Raw genomic sequence first — 19,357 nt, 5'->3', positions numbered from 1 at the left:
TTTTTTTTTTTACTTCTGAGGGCCTGAACATAATTTTAACATCCGTAACATTATGTGGCCATCCTTATGGCCACATAAGGTAAGCACTTTATATTTGAAATCTGAACGTTTATGTAGATGTACGGGTTCTAAATGGAGAAAGTGCAAACACTGTTTTGAAGATCATGACGGTCATGACAGACGACAACACCGTCTGTAGGCTAGACCATGGTTCCCAAACTTTTTAGCTCAAGACCCAAAAGAGAAATTAGACCCAAACTAGGGAAAATAGCAGATTTACAAGCTCGCGACGCGCTGTGAGCTTGTAGATCTGCTTTTTTTCACTACTTCTTAAACGTTATTTATTTAAGCAAATTACTGTAATTGATTTCATTTTATGTATGACATACTTTTGTAGATGTTGGAATAGTTTTTAATTGATGAAAAAATGTTTTAAAACTTTTTAAAATCTTTAGATTTTTTTTCATTTTTTTTTTTAATGTAGGAAATATAGATATTTACTCGTAACCCATAAACATTGGTCCGCGACACAGATATGGGTCCCGACCCATGTTTGGGAAACAGTGGGAGCCGCTAGAAGGATTTATAGAGACAAATCAGGGCTTGAGTCTGTGTCTCTGTCGCCTAGCAACGCGACGCTGCAACGCCCCCTAACAACATCAGCTGGCCTGCTGCTGGGAGCACAGAGACAAGTTGTAGGAGACTCTCTACAGTTATGAAAGGCCCAAAAACTGTCCTATTTGACAAAGAAACATTGCTGTTTTGTTGCTGAAAATAACTATAGCCTACTGATAATGTCCGACTCAGAGGAGGCCGTGCCATGCTTTGTGGAGGACCCCAGGGTGAGGTTTATTGGGGGTAAAGTGTGTGTGTTGTTGGGTCTGAGGCTCCAGACATGGGAGCAGAGCCTCACATCACAGCAGGAGGTTCAGACTCTGATCACAGACTTCTTAGAGAGACAGAACATCATATTCTTCACCCTGTCTTCAGATGGCTCTCTGGATGCTTACCTAGAGGTAAGAATACACATTATTATTATTATAAGCTTTCCTTAATGAACGCGTCAACATGTGACAACAATACACATGCTTGCAAAACGTGCCACTGATTAGGCCAGTGATTCCCCAAACTGGGGGTTGAGACCCCCAGGGGGGGTCCCCAAATGATTTTGAGGGGGTCCACAGATGATTAGCTTAAGTAACATTGTTTTCTCACTCAACAGTGAACAAACCAACATACTGTATAAGTGTAAACAAGGTATCTGCACATTTATAAAGTGACAATTTAATGACTTTTAAGACCTTTTTAATACCAAATTGGCCAAATTGTCAAATATTACGTATGAAAGAGGCAAACGTGAAAATCTACAAGCTCACAACGCCTCGCAGTGCGAGGTGTCAAACTAAATATAATAAGAAGGGTGTTGTATTTTAGGTTGTATTATTAATTTGGCCTGTATGTAGTTGGGTGTTTTAGTTGGTTATTTGTTTGATCATTGTTTGTGATACAGCATGTCGGTTTATTGTTTGTTAAATGAAATGGAAAAGTGTTGTGTTAGTGTATAAAGTCCATAATATGGGCTGGGCTTCCTTGGAAGCATGAAATGTTAATAAAGAAAATCAATCATAATGCGTACAATTCAAAGTGCTTGTCAGGGTGGTGGACGTTCAAATGAGAATTCTTTTGAGGGGACGTTTAAATTTGGAACCCTTGGATTAGGCTAGCTTTGCTTCTCTATTATCTCGCCAGACTGGTGCCAAACCTGAATCCTCTGAAGTAAAAGCAACTGTCAACTTATTTCAACTTTTAGGTTCCTCCTGCTCCTCCTCTACACAAGCACGTCTACCTCCTGAAGAAAAGGAGAGGCGTTCCACTCGACTCTGACAACTTCAGTGAACTGGTGACTTTTGGCTCGTTGTCTCAGTCAGCAATGCAACAGCTGTCAAACACGGTAGAACAGGTAAATATATCACTTTACAACCTGTCATCCATCTAGTAGTGTAATAAAGGCTTCAACATGTGTGCTAATTTGTCCTGTAAAACATGTTGTTGTCAGTAATTGTTATGTGTTCAACACCTTGCTGTGAAGGAAGAAGTAAGCAATGATGTTTTACTCAAGTAGAAGTAGCACTATATACATTACCAAAAGTCAAATTAACTTTAGAAGTCATTATGCAGAATGTCCCATTTCATGTTTTTTTTTGTGTTTTTTTTAGAGTAGCCAATATTCCCCCCCCCCCTTTCCCCCCCAATTTAGTTATTATGCCAATTAATTCCACCCCACACACATTGCTGTGTTGTCACGGTTGTATCCTACTGACTCACCTACCAGCGAGGAGCCCCCACCGGGAGGACGTAGAGCCTTCGTCCTACTCCTCCAACACTCCCTGCTGACAGGCTCCGCCGCCAGCCCTTAGGAGTACATGCAGTGACAAATATCACCCTCCACGCCCGCTTCCCTCCCCCGAACACGGGCCAATTATGTTTGCATAGACGCCCGACAAAGCCGGATGCACTACGGTGGATTCGAACCCACAACCTCCGTGGTGGTGGGCAGCGCCACCCGATCTCCCATCATTTAAAAAAAAACCTTTAAATTGTCAAAATCTTCCCCAAGATCTACAAGCTTACGCATTTCTGGCTAATCGTTGTCAGCTTGTAGATTGCATTTTTTTCCCTAATAGACACATTTTTAAATATGGTTTAATTGGTTTATAGGCATATTTTGTAATTGAAATCTACAAAGTAACTTGTCACCAACGAAGGCTCACTCCGTCACACAGCCGTCATGATTACTGAACAAACTACGTCTAATTTCTCTTCCGATTAAGGTGTGTGTGCCGCTGCTGTCAACCAAGACCAACCACGCGACGTGGCCCAACCTGATGTGCGAGGACATCAGCCGCCATGCAGAGAAGATGAGGAACAAGATGTCCGTGGTCAGAGGACAGTGTCTGGGACGAACTGTCCTCCCTGTCCCCCCGGGGACATGTGACATCCACGGTTATTACCGTACCATGCAACTGTAAGGAACAACTATAATTATTACTCTACCATATAAGTGTAAGGAACAACTCTCACCTTCAAGGTGTTTGTGATACCTCATTGGCTGCTGCAGTTCATTGGAGCGACCTGTATCGCGGCCGCCATATTAGAGGGGGCACACTTCCTGACTCCTGGCCAATCACAGCGCATCTTTTCCGGGACTTGTCAGAATTTAGTTGTATAAAAATATCCTGGTGTGTTTTTATACAACTCGATTCTGCCAAGTGTCGGAAAAGACACGCTGTTATTGGCCAGTAGTCAGGAAGCGTGCCCCCTCTAATATGGCATCCGCGATACAGACGCCCCAGAGTCGGAGGAGGCGTCTCTACCTTTATGTCTATGGGAATATTAGCCTATGCACAGCAGCCATATTGGAAAGAAATTGGGCCACTTCCTTCAAAACCGCCATAATAGAGCACCTGTCTGCAATTTGCAACTGGTTGTAGACAAGCCTTCTAAGCTTGACACCAGAAATGCCCCCCCCCCCCCAATGTTTTCTGTACATACCGGTACATACCGCTGAAGTTTATGTCTCGTTGTTGTCTACGGTTATAATCTGTACACCTCTTGGATGCTTTACCAATACATGAAGATTTGATTTACTGTATACCAAGTGCGCTTTCTCAGTGACTTTGTTGTCTTTCCTATGAGGTGTGACGGCTATGACAGGACACTGATCCACACCATCGAGTCCCTGGGCATCACCTGGACCCACCTGATCCACAAGGTTCTGAAGGAAGATTCATCAGAGCTGCTTCGAACCGGCAGCAACCCGGGACCCTACGCGGAGCTGGACTTCTGGTCGTCCAGGAAAAGCAACATAGAGAACATCTACCAACAGGCAATGCTCTCTATTATTCCTTGATTAACAGTAACACCATGTTTGAGTTTGATGATATTTTTGATCTCCTGAATGCTGTTGTACTTCTACCTATACAGTCTCGGCCTCAGAGTCCCAAGGTTCAGAAGATGTTCTACTGAATGCTAATGTTTTGCTACCTATACATTCTCAGCTTCAGAGTCCCATAGTTCAGAAGATGTTCTACCGAATGCTAATGTTTTGCTACCCATACATTCTCAGCTTCAGAGTCCCATAGTTCAGAAGATGGTGAAGATCCTGGAGGTGGTGGAGAGCAGCTATCATCCAACTATCACCACTCTGATTGTCAATGTGTTTGATGGTAAGACATGTTGGTGTCTCATTCAAACAAAGTCACTGGCTTTGTACATCAGTTGATGTGTTATTTAAATGTACAATTTGTACAGCAGCAGCATTATCAAGAGGACATTTGTTTATAATTGCGAGGTGAATTTGTATGGAATTGAAAGAGAGGTTTAGATTTTGGGCGCAGGTTCGCATGACAAAAATACATTTTGGTCTCTCAAAGCAGACAAGTCTTCAACAATCTTAGAATGCTACACAGAAACTACGCCTACTGAAAGCCGCAAATACATTTTAAAATTCTTTAAAATATATTTTGGAATTTCCATTTTTGCTAACCACCAAGCTAGACAGTCTTTGACTAATTTATAGGAGGATTTCTTTACGCAACTACAAAAGCGAAACGGAAGTTATGAGGAAGGAAAGACATCCGCTTTACAATCTGCGCATTTTCAAGAGACTATTATTCACCCCCAGCGCTGCAAGAAGCCCGGGACATTGAGCTCCACCTGCGGCCCCTGCGTGCACATCTGTCACAGCTGGAGAAGGAAGAGTTTCCGCGTAGGGAGGCCTTCGTCCCGGCTCTGTTCCACACGGTGTCTCTGGTGTGGTCGCGCTGCCCGGCGTACCGGACGCCCGCACGCATCGTGGTGCTGCTGCAGGAACTGTGCAACGTTCTCATCCAACAGGTTGGGTCTGTTCTGTTGCTGGGCAGCTCTGCTACCGGGGGGGGGGGGGTCAAGTGAAGTCTTTCTTTTTTATTTTTCCTTTATTTATTCAGGGAAGCTCATTGAGAGCAAGCTCTCTTTTTTTAAGGACTCCCTGATAACAGCATATGCAACACATACATAAATGAAGAACAATAACAAACATTTGAATCACAATACAACATCACAGATGCAAATAAATATAGTGTTACGTGAAACAGGTGCAGTCACTATGTAGGGTGTCCTCAAGAAGCACCCTAAATGTCTGTATTGAGACCAATCACACCAGTTTCAGAGAGTCCTGAAGTTTGTTCCATTTGTGTGGAGCATAATAACTGAAAGCAGTCTTTCCTTGTTCACTGCTCTTACGTGGACTGGTATATCTAATGTGTGAACGTGTTGAATGTCCAAACTCTGTGGTTCATAGTGTCACAGTGTGTACTACAGTAGGTGAAGAATGAAAAAAAAAAGTCCAGTAATAATTCATTAGACGCTAAAACTTTCAGTTACCTTATATTAATTCATAATAATAATATTTTTTAATTACTTAATATTATTAACAGTTCACTTTCAATGTCTCTCTGAGCATCATACGACTTTGAAAAACCCTGTCGGTGTCACATTACAGTAAGTGTTTCTGGGTCTCTCCAGGCTTCAGACTACCTGTGTGCAGAGCAGATACTCAAGGACGACGTAGAGGAAGGTCTGGAGAGGCTGAGGAACGTGGTGAGAGTCTTCAGACGGTTCAGGGACACGTTCCACACGTACAGGAGGAAGAACCCGGCCAACCACCAGGCTCCCTGCTGGGACTTCCAGTCCGCGCTGGTTTTCACACGTTTCGACCGCTTCCTCGGTCGTGTTCTACACATACAGGTGAGGTCGTCCCTTCAGCCGGACGAGTGGCTTTTTAATTGAGAATTTGTCTGTAAAGGGCCGTTCATACCAAACACGATAATAATAATAACTATAACTGTATCGTTCACCATTGTCTTTGTTATAGTTGTAGTGTGAACTCTGCCATCCACTTGACATGAAATTATTTTTAAAACTATGTCTTTACAGTAATAGTTATAGCACTTGGTGCTTCCTGCAAATATGTATCTTCTAAGCAATTATTGTACTGATAACGTTTTCGATTAATAGACAATTGAGAAGCGAGTTTTTCAACAACAACAACAACAACAGAATTATCATATATCAATGAATTAACACTGGAAAAAATGTATTAATATTTTTCATAATTGACAAATCGATCAGTTAACCAGTACCACTTAAGCCCTATATCAAACATTGCCGCACAACAGTTTTGCACAAAAATAGCAAAAATGTCTATGTTTTGTTCTCAGGACTTGTTTGAGACCATGCTTGACTTCCAGAGGTTGGAGAAGCTAGAGTTTGGAGGACTGAAAGGCAGAGTGTTGAGCCAGCAGGCCGCTCACATGTTCACTGAGTTTACACAGCTCTGTCAAGTCTTTAAGGAGAGAGAATACAACCCACTGCATGACCAGATTCAGGTAATATATGTATAACGTTGCAGTATCGGTCAGAAACATCTTTATCTCCATATTCTAACTTTTTGTGTTTTTTTTTCCCGTAAATTAACGCCCCGACTTGATCATACTACAGTGTCACACAAAAAGCATAAAAAGTAGCAGACCCACAGGCTTGAAAAACACGGTATGAAGCGACACTTTTCGAGCTTGTAGATCTGCGATTTATTTATTTGAATCCTGAAAAGTAGCAGTTTTGAACATATGAGGTTTCCCACCCGACAGAGACGATAAGAATATACTTTAAAATAGGGTTGTCCGATATTGGCTTTTTTACCGATAACCGATATACCGATATTGTCCAACTCTTAATTACCGATACCGATATCAACCGATACCGATATATGCGGGGATTATTGTGATTAGGGTAAGCTCAAATTTCATATCACACACACCATATACAGTAAGAACTCCTGTAACTTATTTATAAAGCAAAAAAAAAAAAAAAAAAAAAACGATACCGATATTTTCCCGATATCAATTTTTATGCTAATATCGGCCGATAATATCGGGAGGCCGATAATATCGGACATCCCTACTTTAAAATGCTTTGACCACTTGAAGAACCGTTTTTTTTTTTTGGCAAACGTATTACGCCCTGGGGGACTCTGGTCAACTAAGTATAGGGTTTTAAGTTATCTCATAGTCTGACTTTTTGTATTTTTTCGTAAGGACAGCCATGGACTGAGTACATTTACTTGAGTAAATGTACTCAGCTACTTTGCACCACTGGTAAACAGTGTGTTGGTCAGTGTAGTGGACAGCTGTAATTCACTGTGATGGACACACAGAGATAAGCTTCAGTGAATATGATGGACGGTGTGTGATGATGACCAGGCCATGTCAGGACGGGTGTTAGTGCTCATAAAAGCTGCCCAGCATAGTAACAACACTGCTTATACTAACAAACCAATCCTTCAACACATCACGATATACATGTGCGCCATTCTTATCATCAAGACAAATAATGTCTTGAACGGAAAGGATTGTCGGGGAGTGATTGTTGTGGATTAACATGTATTTGCATTCATATATTGACATAGATTAACCCAACTTTAAAGGGATAGTTCACCCCCCAAAATGTTTTTTTTTCTATCGATTAGTCACCCCATTGAGACTTGAATTCATGGATATTTTTCAGTTTTTGTCACATTCCTAAGCCAATATTCCGGTAGGAGACACAAAGAGTCTCCTTTGTGTCTCCTACCGGAACCGCTGCCTAGCGGTCCGCTGGTCATCAAATTATTGGCTTGGGAATCCCTTTAAACCTGGCGTCCCGATTTTGGGTCATCATTATAGGCAAACATTTTCAGAAATTCTCAAAACTTCACACATGCGCATGAAAAAGAGCTCACACGTGTCAGGGCTGCGGCTACATCGGCTATTTTTGGTTATTTGTCATACAACAAAGTATATATATGTCTTGAGTGCTTAATAGTATGAACCGTTATTCAATACTGATGAATTCATGATTTTTGTTGAAAGGATTTTGAAAAAGACTATACAGACTTCAAAGTGAAGCTTGAGGACTTTGAGCGCCGCCTTGCCTCTGTTCTCTGCCTGGCGTTTAAGGACTGCTGCAGCTTGGAATCAGCCTTTAAGGTGAGTGAGAGTTATAAACCCACACTCTCCTCCCAGTAACACTCAACCTGAGAGTTATAAACCCACACTCTGCTCCCAGTACACCCAACCTGAGAGTTATAAACCCACGCTCTGCTCCCAGTAACACTCAACCTGAGAGTTATAAACCCACACTCTGCTCCCAGTACACCCAACCTGCCGCCCACACAAACACTTCACAAACACACACATTAACATTAACCCATTCAATCCGGAACGCATCTGTGTCATTTGGCTCTGTCAGATGTCTTTGGCTATTCAAAAATAGCAGATCTACAAGCTTGTAGATCTGCTATTTATTTAAAAGAAATCGTGAACATTTGTGCACATCTTTGAATATATTCAACTCAAATCGTTTTGCTTCTGGGGATTCTACAAATGTCTTCTAAATCATAGCAGTTAAACAAAACGAAAAAAATCTAACTTTTTTTCATGTCAAGGACCACCCAAAATTATATGTATTTGTCCACGGACCCCCTCCCCCCCATTTTTAAATATTTTGTTCCAGGGACCCCCACCAGAAACAAAGATTGTAGTTACAAATGTTCGCTTTAGAAATAATATATTCAAAGATTTGCACACATTTTTTACGTTGCTCTGTATTCTGTAGCTGTTGGTTATCTCTGGACCCTTCCTGGAGAGAAGACACATCAAGCAGATCTTCAGTCCCAACTACCTGGTCCTGCAGCAGTACTTCAGGGAAGAGCTGGAGAGATGTAAACTCCTTTATAAGTCTCAGCTCCACCAGGTACTGTATTACAGAGATGTTAACTCCTGTATAAGTCTCAGCTCCACCAGGTACTGTATTACAGAGATGTAAACTCCTTTATAATAAGTCTCAGCTCCACCAGGTACTGTATTACAGAGATGTAAACTCCTTTATTATAAGTCTCAGCTCCACCAGGTACTGTATTACAGAGATGTAAACTCCTTTATTATAAGTCTCAGCTCCACCAGGTACTGTATTACAGAGATGTAAACTCCTTTATAAGTCTCAGCTCCACCAGGTACTGTATTACAGAGATGTAAACTCCTTTATAAGTATCAGCTCCACCAGGTACTGTATTACAGAGATGTAAACTCCTTTATAAGTCTCAGCTCCACCAGGTACTGTATTACAGAGATGTAAACTCCTTTATAAGTATCAGCTCCACCAGGTACTGTATTACAGAGATGTAAACTCCTTTATAAGTATCAGCTCCACCAGGTACTGTATTACAGAGATGTTAACTCCTTTATAAGTCTCAGCTCCACCAGGTACTGTATTACAGAGATGTTAACTCCTTTATAATAAGTCTCAGCTTCACCAGGTACTGTATTACAAACAGTGGTGAAAAAAGTACGGTACTCAGATATTTTACTTAAGTAAAAATAGCAATACCACAATGTAGAAATACTCTATTATAAGTAAATGGCCTCAAAATGTTACTTGAGTAAAAGTACAAAAGTATTGGCATCAAAATATACTTAAAGTACCAAAAGTAAAAGTACTAAAATGTTTGAAAATAGCAGATCTACAAGCTCACAACGCGTCGCCGCGACGCGTTGTGAGAGATACATTGTTGATACATTGTTGTGAGAGATGCATTTGTTGATACATTGTTGTGAGAGATGCATTGTTGATACATTGTTGTGAGAGATACATTGTTGATACCTTGTTGTGAGAGATACATTGTTGATACCTTGTTGTGAGAAAACAATGTGTCAAGTGCTCGGATCCAATAAAAAAATATTGTGTTTGTTTTTATAACTTGATACATATTTTTTTTGTCCCTGTCTCAAATAAATCGAATATGAATTTTTATATTCGAATATAATTTTCAATGTGCTCTACCAAGTGAGCAACCAGGCCTTTGTTTATTAACATTTTTGCAACAGGATCTGTAGTTGTGGTATCTTAGCCCCGGACGGATGGTGGGTGGAAATATGGACTATAGGAAGCATTATTCTAAAGTGAATTAATTCTGTTTTTCCTTCTTGTTGACAGGCGGACATGGGGTTGACTAGAAACATGCCGCGCACATCAGGAGCCCTGAAGTGGGCGAAGACGTTGAGAGAAAGAATTCAGACTCCGTGGGAGAACCTCAGATTTCTCTTTGACACGTTGGTGCAAATTTCTTCTCTCTTGACATGACAGTATTATCAAAAGATCAAATACAATGGTTTGGATAAACTTGAATCCAATGACACTTTCTTCACTCGTACACCTACTTCAGTGTTTGTTTGACCCCCAGTTTGATATGCATTTTATTTCTGGGATCCCAATCTGTTACCAACCTCAAAGTGTTAATTTAATTCTAAATGGAACTTTTGTAACTCAGGAACCAAACTGACCCTTTCGGGTCTGTAACTCTAACTACTGTATTTAGCTGTGGGACACCCTGGAACTCACTTAAGGACCCCTGGGGTCCCTGGACCTTATATTGAGAACCATTGGCCTATGTCAGTGTTTCTTAATCCAATCCAGTCTCATAATAATTCAATAAATAATACAAACATTTGGAAGCAAACTGTCAAACACTTAGATAAACAACAAACCAAACCTGGCAGGTCTTTGATCTATCAGGTCTGGGGCATTAAAGGAATAGTTCACCCCCAAAAAAATAATTTCTATCGATTAGTCACCCCATGGAGACTTGAATTCATCGATATTTTTTTGTTTTTGTTGCATTCCTAAGCCAATAATTTGATGACCAGCGAACCAGTAGGCAGCGGTTCCGATAGGATACACAAAGGAGACTCTTTGTGTGTGTGTGTGTGTGTGTGTGTGTGTGTGAGACTCTTTGTGTCTCCTACCAGAACCGCTGCCGGTCATCAAATTATCGCCTTAGGAATGCGACAAAAACTAAAAAATATCCATGAATTCAATTCTCCATGGGGTGACCGATTTCATTTTGGGGGTGAACTATCCCTTTAACGTGCTTATAGTTTTTTGTGCGTTTCTTTCATATGTTCAGGTCCGTGGAGGGTGTGGACATGGTGCAGGAGAACCACATGTACATGGAGGGTGTGGACATGGTGCAGGAGAACCACGTGTACATGGACACATTGACCCGCTTGGACCGGTATGAGGTGGACGCCTGCACTGACTGGTGTCAGGGCCTGGAGCAGGTGTGTCACTTCAACCTGGACCAGCCTCTCCTCTCCAGAAACACCTCGTCTGGCCTCATCTCTGTCAACTTCAACCCAGAGGTAGTAATGTTTCCATGACAGTCATTATTATACCACACTTCATCCCTACCTGGTGTGAAGGTCTGAAGGAGAAAACGTTTAGATTTCTGTGTGTTTACGACCATGCCTTCTGTTTGCTTTCCTATATCTCAGCTTATCGCGGTATTGAGAGACGTCAAATACATCCAGGCTCTCGACCAGACCAACATCCCTGCTGCCGCCATGGAGGTGTACCAGAACCGAGAGATGTTCATGAAGGTAGGCACTGCAGTGTTGATTTCGACAGCAAATTTAGATTTTTGTTTTTTGAATAAAATTCAATTTCGTCATATTTTAGTCATCTGAAATGTGTCTAGTTTAACCCATTAAGACCTGAGGCAGTGTCTAAAAAAAATCGAAATCCTAACAGTCTTTCGGAAAAAAATATAAAAAAAAAAATGTCACGATTTTTCAAAAATAGCTGATCTACAAGTTCATAGCGCGGCACTCGGTGCCGCGCTATGAGCTGGTATATCTGCTATTTTTGAATAACCCAAAGAAATCTAAAGTGACCAGGTCTTAATGGGTTAAGTCGACTAAATATCATAAGATTATAGTCGGCTAAATCTACAGTTGATTTAGTCGGAGGAGCAAGTCACAGCCGGGTCTTTCGCGGGGTCGCTACAATATATGATCTAGTTTGTTGTTCCTCCCAGTATGTCAGCAGTCTCCAGCTGCTGGTCCGCTGGTACAACAAGGTGAAACAGACCATGCTGGAAGTGGAGCTTCCTCTCATCAGAGCCGAGCTGGAGGCCATCGACCGGCAGCTGACCCGGGCGGAGAGCAGCCTGACGTGGCAGGACCCGGACTGCTGGAGCTTTATCACCACCACCAAGCAGCGGGTCCACGGCGTGGAGCGAGGCCTCCAGAGAACCAAGGACAACTGCCAGGCTCTGCAGGCTCTGATGAAGGCCTGGAGCAAGCAGAGCGTCTTCTGCAGGAAGGACAACAAGAAAGGCGCGCTCATAATGCTGGACGACAGGGCTGACCGCGTCAACAAGTGGTACGGCTTCGTACAGAAAGACGGACGCCACATCCACAAGCTGGTACAGGTATGTGTATACAGTATGCTCCTGATTTATTTAACGTGTATGCGTGATGCGCCTGTTTTGTGTTATTATAAAACAATAGCGACACTTTTTTTGGGGCCATATGGTTTATCTTTCCTCCCTGTGCTTTATTCTTGACCAAAAAATTATTCTTCAGTCAAAGTTTGCCATCTTTGATTGATGTTTAAAAAAATCGCTGATCTACAAGCTCACAACACATTGTGTTGCGATGCATTTTGAGCTTGCACATTGGCTATTTGTGAATTTCCTATTTTTAAAAGATTCATGTTTTTGATTGATTAGACTTTATTTTGTACTTTTGTGCAAAATATCTCATCTGTGAAAACATCAGTAATCTGTAGTCTAGAACTCTCCGAAATATGGATTGCATTGGACCCATAAATCTGTCTCTGGTTGGGCTTTATAGAGATTTGCACTTGCTTTGCGCAGCTCGTCACGTCTAATAAATAACGTTGCATTTAACTGTGCAAGAATGCCTTGAGATGAATTTCTCCATGTTGTTCGTTTGTCCATCAGGAGAACATGTCCCTCTTCCGCACCGACCTGACCTCAGAGGAATGGCGCTCCTACCTGGAGTACGTGGACGACATGGTGGTGGAGGGTCTCTTCAGAGCCATCAGCCATTCTCTGGAGTTCTTCATGGAGAACATGGAGTCAGGCATGTGCCAGCAGGCTCCTCTGTTTGAGGCCCAGCTGCTGCTGCACGGCTCGGCCATGAGCTTCCTCCCCTCGCTGGAGCGGGACGCGGGGGACGGCCTCTACGAGCTGGTGGAGGGACTGGTTGGAGATGTCTTCAAGACGTCCACCAAGGTGGACCGCGTGGCTGCTCACCTGCACTTGGAAACCTACCAGGTATTTTATTTATTTTGAACCCATTAAAAACCGGGAACGCATCTGTGTATAACCACTTTATCCCTTATTTTATACTTTGGCTATTAAAAAATACCCCATCTCAAAACATGTTGTTCCAGGGACCCCCAGAAGCAAAGATTTGAGTTAAAAATGTTCACTTTAAAAATGTATATATTCAAAGATTTTCACACATTTTCGCGATTTTTCAAAAATAGCAGATCTACAAGCTGTGAGCTTGTATATCTGCTGTTTTTGAATAGCCAAAGTGTAAAATAATACTTTTTAGCTCAAATCAAAAAGTGACACAGAAGATGCGTTCCAGGTCTTAATGGGTTGAACATGATTGATTCCAGGATGAGATGGAGGACATGCTGGACCTGTTGGACCTGAGGCAGGAGGTGATGGAGCACGTGGAGAACGTCCTGAGCAAGGCGCTGGAGTACCAGACGACCTTCTCCTGCTACACCCACCTGTGGATGGAGGACCGGGCTGAGGTCCTGAGACAGTTCCTCCTGTATGGACAGGTTCTGAGCACCGAGGAGATGGAGGAGGCCCTCCAACCCCATGCCTTCCCAGAAGCCCCTCCTACAATCCACCAGTTCAAAGAACAGGTGAAATAGGAGAAGTGTTATGGTTTTATTATTACTATGATGGTTCTACAGATAGATTACTACGAGGAGATGTACTCTATGGGTCTACAGATAGATTACTATGAGGAGATGTACTCTATGGTTCTACAGATAGATTACTATGAGGAGATGTACTCTATGGGTCTACAGATAGATTACTATGAGGAGATGTACTCGGAGGTGTCCAGGCTGCAGGACTGCAGGGTGTTTGACGGGTGGTTCAGAGTGGACATCAAGACCTTCAAGCTCAGTCTCCTCAACATCATGAAGAGGTGGAGCTGGCTGTTCAAGGAGCATCTGATGACATACGTCACTGACAGGTACTGTATGCTTCTTCTCTGATGACATACGTCACTGACAGGTACTGTATGCTCCTTCTCTGATGACATACGTCACTGGTAGGGTTGCCAGATCTGCTTATTATTCCCCGCAAGATTTTATTTGAAAATCGCCGATCTGCAAGCTCACAACGCGTCGCATCGCGACGCGTTGTGAACTTGTAGATCTGCTATTTTCAAATAGCTGATGCATATGTTAAAGTGCTCATGTGGCCCATAGTTGCTTCTTTTGGGCTGGTTTTCCTAGACCTGGTTGCTTGTTTCTCTCACAGAATCTGGCAACACTGGTCACTGGCAGGTACTGTATGGTTCTTCTCTGCATGGCTTTCACCAGAGCCAGACCACCGTTGCCATGTTCGCTTATTATAAGCGACTTTGGGCTTGTTTTTCTGTAAAGTTGCTTGTAAATACTAGTAGTTGCAGGTTGCGTTTTTTTGGGCTTGTTTCTAAACTGTAGTTGCTTATTTGGGCTTGCTTCCCTAATGTTGATTAAACCAGTGGTTCTCAAACATTTTCATGTCAAGGACCCCCAAATTGATTTGTAATTGTCCACGTATCCCCATCAGGGACCCCCGCACCAGATTTGTGTTGTTAAAATGTTTAAAAAATATCTGAAATGTCACTTTAAAAAAAAAAAAAAGCAGATCTACAAACTCACAACGCGTTGCATCGCGACGCGTTGTGAGCTTGTAGATCGGTTATTTCCAAATAGCCGATGTATATTTAAAGTGCACATGTGTGCTTCTTTTGGGCTTATTTTCATAGACCTGGTTGCTTATTTCTCTTGAAAGATCTGGCAACGCTGGGCCTGACCCATTGCAGATTTTTGGGTCCGATGCGTTCCCACCTGATATTTTGAACAATATCTTGATTGATTCTAATCAATTTGAAAAAAACAACTTTGTCCGAATTTGATTATAGTTTATATCTGATAACATTAAACTTATACATGTATACAAATGAACACAAATAACTTTTTTATTTAACCACTTATTCAGCCTTATTTGAATATTTTTCAAAAAGAACCCATTTAAGCTCAGAAGGTGTTGCTATTTTTGATTTTGAAACATTATCCAAAAAATGCATAATTGCCAACACCGATCTAGTCAACATCGGGCTCTAGTTTTTACTACACGTAGCACACGCTTTCCTTCACCTGTTCCCACGGTAACGCATGATTCTCCTTTCATTCCCCCCAAAAAGCCTGGACGGTTTGGAGGAGTTTGTCGGCTCAACGGTGGAGGGGCTGCGCCGGCCCGTGTCTAAAGGGGACCACCGTGGCCTGGTGGAGGTCATGGGTCACCTGCTGGCCGTCAGAGACCGCCAGACGTCCACAGACGTGATGTTCGAGCCCCTCAGCGCCACTCTGACCCTGCTGGAGAGATACGGAGAGAGAATACCAGAGCATGTTTACTCCCAGCTGGAGGTGAGGACGATGAACCGGACTCTCTCTTTTCCCCAGGTGTTTCACCCAGGTGGGCGTGATTTTGAGGTTAGTTTAGAGCAGTGGTTCCCAAACAGTGGGTCGGGTTATGGGTCAGTAAATGCCCTCTTAAATGAGCTTCTGAGCTTACACGCCTGGAGCAAATGAATTAACGAGCGACATTAAGCAGCGCTGACGGCCGGGCAACAATACACGCTTGTCAGCCCCAACTGCGTGATTGAGAGAGGGGGAGAAGAGAGACAGGGGAGGGCGGAGGGCTATGATCCCATAGCATGGGAGGACGGCCGTCTGTCAAAGTATGGGGAAGTCTCGGGGAAGTCTCCCTATTGGCTTAAAGGACAGCCAAAACGGGGAAGTCTCCCCATTGGCTTAAAGGATTGAAGGACAGCCAATGATGAAGAAGACGAAGAGGTCGCTAAAAAGTGTTGAGTAGTTTTAGTCTCTTTGTAGACCCGGCAACCTGGTAAAAATATGCATATATTTAAAAAAAAAATTGAAACATTGAAAATAGCAGATTTACAAGCTCACAATGCATCGCGAGCTTGTAGATCTGCTATTTCCACTAGTTTGGGCCCAGGGACGACAAATTTCTCTTTTGGGTCACGATCTAAAACAGTTTGGAAGCCAGTGGGTTAAGGCATATTTTCTGTGAGGTTATAGGGTTAGGTTTAGGCCTATAACCATGCCCACCTGGGCGAAACACCAAAGAAAGAGGGAGTCCCTAGGATGAACAGCGATGGGGTTATGTACGGACAACAGCCAGTCATGTATTTATTACATTACACACACATTTAGGGATACTTGTTTGTTTTACTGTATGCGTTTTCACACTAAAGGTCCTTACACTCCCTCAGTGTTTGTTTAGTGTGATTAAAGCTGCACTTTGTAACTTTGTTTTTAATGAATACAATGTAATTTTGTCCAATCTGTATGGCAGAGTATAATGCAATATAACTGGTACATTTGGGCTGGTTGTATTTAGTCTCCCTGCTCTTCTATTGAGACATTTAGATCGTGTCAAAGGTCATGTCGCACCTAGATACAGGATCTGACATGAATTTTAACCTGATGGTCAAGATTCAATTTATCCCCTGAGCAAGCAGGCTCTATTAGCTCAATGGTAAAAATATCGGCACTGGAAACCTGGTTCAAATCTGGAGTAGAAGAGGAAAGTTACATAGTGCAGCTTTAATTAAGGACGCAATTTATTTTTGAAACACGTCTTTCACTGCTAATAAAAGCATCAACCTATATATGAATGGCATCATCAAATGAATAGCTTGATGAGAAATATTCGCCGTCGTATTTTCAGTCATGCTCCTTGTGTGTAAGGAGTCAGGACCGTGACAATATAAGAAAGCAATTCTGTCATTATAGGACCTACCGGAAAAATGGAGTGCGGCTAAGAAACTGGCGCTGGCAGTGAGGCACGACGTGGCTCCCATGCAAAACACAGAAGTCATGGTTCTACGAAGACAGTGCATGGCGTTTGAGGTAACTTTTTTCCCTCTACTGGGAGCTAGGGCTGTCACGATTACAACATTGACGATTCATTAAAAAAATTAACAATTCATTGTCACACTAATAATTGCGATTAACGATTTAATTGTGTTTTTTGGCATTGCACATTGGAACATTATGAATAAGAAAATGTAATTCCTGTTTGCCTTTTAGGCTTGTAATCAAAAGTGGCACAGGGCAGATATGACAAATAACTTAAATATACAAAGAAATTACCGACATAGTAAAACATTTTATACTTAATTTTTTTTCGCATAAATTGCTGATCTACAAGCTCACAACGCGTCACGAAGTGACGCGTTGTAATCTTGTTGTAAGCTTGTGATAATTGCGATTATCTCAAATAATTGCAATTAGGTGATTATGTAATAATTGTGACAGGCCTACTGGGAGCTAAGTGTTTGTTGGGATGTGTGTGCTTCCCTTTGGACTCTTTTGTGATGTACAATTGTGATGTACGACATTGCATTCATCTTGTGCGTTTAATTCAACCCTATATCTGTCACCCTGCAGGTGAAACAAAGTGAATTCAGGGAGAAGTTCAGACGTGAGGCCCCCTTCAGTTACACCGCTGTGCATCCCTACCTCAGCCTGGAGAGAGTATGTGTTTACCCAACTTTGTCATTGATCTCACAGTCATTTTCGGTCATTTTATTTTGAAGTTTCAGTCTGAAAAGGAGGAGGTGTTGTATAGTAGCATTGTGGATGTGCTGTCTGGATCCTATAGGCCGAGAAGGAGATCCTGTGTCTGGAGGAGGAGGTGTCAGAGCTGCAGGAGTCCACCAACCTGTTTGAGGTGTCCATCCCAGACTACAGAGACATCAAAATCTGCCGACGAGAGGTCGTCATCCTCAAGGAACTGTGGGACCTTGTCACATATGTGCATGTGAGCGCTATTATGCCAAAATATAGTTCACATTATTATGTTGTTTTTTTCTTTATAAGCTAAAAATGCTTTTGTGTATACCGGATTTGTGTATATTATACTGTATGGGAGCCTGGGAGCACAGTTGTTGTGGTTGTTTTGACCAGTGGTTCTCAAACTTTTTCATGTCAAGGACCCCCAAATTGACTGCGGACACCCATTTGAAAAGATATGCTAGGGACCCCCATAAGAGAAGATTTTTACGGCTCTAGCAGTGATTCTCAACCATTTTGATTTCAAGGCCCCCCAGTTTGACCTGCATTAGGCTACGGACCCCCATTTAATAGCATGTCTATCTCTGGCAACCCAATTTATATTGTAAAATCAATGTTAATTTAACTCTGAGAGTGTACAAATGTACACTCTCAGAGTTACAGACCCACAAGGGTCCATTTGGTTCCAAACTATCCATAATTTAGCTGGACCCCTGGGGACCCCCTGGAACTCCCTCAAGGACCCCTGGGGGTCCCCGGAAACCACTTTGAGAACCAATGGTTTGACCACACATTTCTTGGCCTTTTTATTTATTTTAAAGCATTCCGCATTGTCTCCATTGCATGTGCTGTACATCACATTCGGGCAGAAACCTAGCACTGTCTTTACCTCCATAATTAAGCTGCTTTAGTTTTTCCTTTTCATAAACAATGTCCTTTTTTATACTTTGTCGTATGACAATGTCGTGCTAAAGTAGTTTTTGATCTCGTTAGTAGTTGATCTTGTGGATAGTTGTGAAAAAGTTAGCATTTTTGCCTACAAAGACAAGGCCCAAAAAGGGAGGTCAGGTTGAAGTCTGAGCTTGTGACTAAATAACTACATTGGATCGATGGAACACAGGTTCTTTTGTTTTTTGTTGTTGTCGGACATACAGTACAAGGTTTCCAGCCATCAGCGACGATGTCCACAATGACCTGTTTGCTCATCTCTATCTGTGGACACTGTCATTCATTCAGTGCATTCAGTACAGCCTCTAAATGTCCTCATTAGCCACACACACACACACACACACACAGTCACACACACACACACACACACACACACGCACACGCACACGCACACATTCACCTTGCCCCGTGTGTCTTTATCTGTGCAGAGCAGTGTGGAGCTCTGGACAATGACCAAATGGAGGCTCATCAACGTGAGCCAGATGGACGGAGAGCTGAGGCGCTTTGCCAAGGTGAGCTCACACTGCTGCTGCATCACACCACCATGCGTCTCTCCTATAGGGCCATAGCAGATCTACAAGCTCATAGCGCGGCACTCGGTGTCGCGGCTATGAGCTTGTAG

At 42.5% G+C, this 19,357-nt stretch overlaps 1 protein-coding gene across 1 annotated transcript in view; it reads left to right on the top strand.

Annotated features, from left to right (window-relative positions):
* Nucleotides 1–794: 794 nt before the first annotated feature.
* Nucleotides 795–19,357, top strand: part of LOC311038733 (dynein axonemal heavy chain 11) — a gene marked incomplete at both ends in the record, with an annotated part of 133,044 nt that continues 114,481 nt past the window's right edge. The window contains 22 exons of the mRNA XM_084048325.1: nucleotides 795–1,016; nucleotides 1,811–1,960; nucleotides 2,832–3,025; nucleotides 3,697–3,886; nucleotides 4,127–4,226; nucleotides 4,685–4,896; nucleotides 5,566–5,787; nucleotides 6,261–6,428; nucleotides 7,950–8,066; nucleotides 8,695–8,832; nucleotides 10,072–10,191; nucleotides 11,070–11,276; nucleotides 11,409–11,513; nucleotides 11,951–12,346; nucleotides 12,881–13,216; nucleotides 13,570–13,827; nucleotides 13,996–14,165; nucleotides 15,387–15,609; nucleotides 17,005–17,121; nucleotides 17,662–17,748; nucleotides 17,876–18,034; nucleotides 19,164–19,247. Of these exons, the coding sequence (XP_083904451.1) occupies nucleotides 795–1,016; nucleotides 1,811–1,960; nucleotides 2,832–3,025; nucleotides 3,697–3,886; nucleotides 4,127–4,226; nucleotides 4,685–4,896; nucleotides 5,566–5,787; nucleotides 6,261–6,428; nucleotides 7,950–8,066; nucleotides 8,695–8,832; nucleotides 10,072–10,191; nucleotides 11,070–11,276; nucleotides 11,409–11,513; nucleotides 11,951–12,346; nucleotides 12,881–13,216; nucleotides 13,570–13,827; nucleotides 13,996–14,165; nucleotides 15,387–15,609; nucleotides 17,005–17,121; nucleotides 17,662–17,748; nucleotides 17,876–18,034; nucleotides 19,164–19,247 (3,975 nt within the window). The remainder of the gene's footprint in view (nucleotides 1,017–1,810; nucleotides 1,961–2,831; nucleotides 3,026–3,696; nucleotides 3,887–4,126; nucleotides 4,227–4,684; nucleotides 4,897–5,565; nucleotides 5,788–6,260; nucleotides 6,429–7,949; nucleotides 8,067–8,694; nucleotides 8,833–10,071; nucleotides 10,192–11,069; nucleotides 11,277–11,408; nucleotides 11,514–11,950; nucleotides 12,347–12,880; nucleotides 13,217–13,569; nucleotides 13,828–13,995; nucleotides 14,166–15,386; nucleotides 15,610–17,004; nucleotides 17,122–17,661; nucleotides 17,749–17,875; nucleotides 18,035–19,163; nucleotides 19,248–19,357) is intronic.

Source organism: Gymnoscopelus microlampas (assembly GCF_963454915.1).
Source record: "Gymnoscopelus microlampas genome assembly, chromosome: 3".
Taxonomy (NCBI): domain Eukaryota; kingdom Metazoa; phylum Chordata; class Actinopteri; order Myctophiformes; family Myctophidae; genus Gymnoscopelus; species Gymnoscopelus microlampas.
Note: the sequence above shows the minus strand (reverse complement) of the source record. Positions and strands in the feature narration are given on the sequence as shown.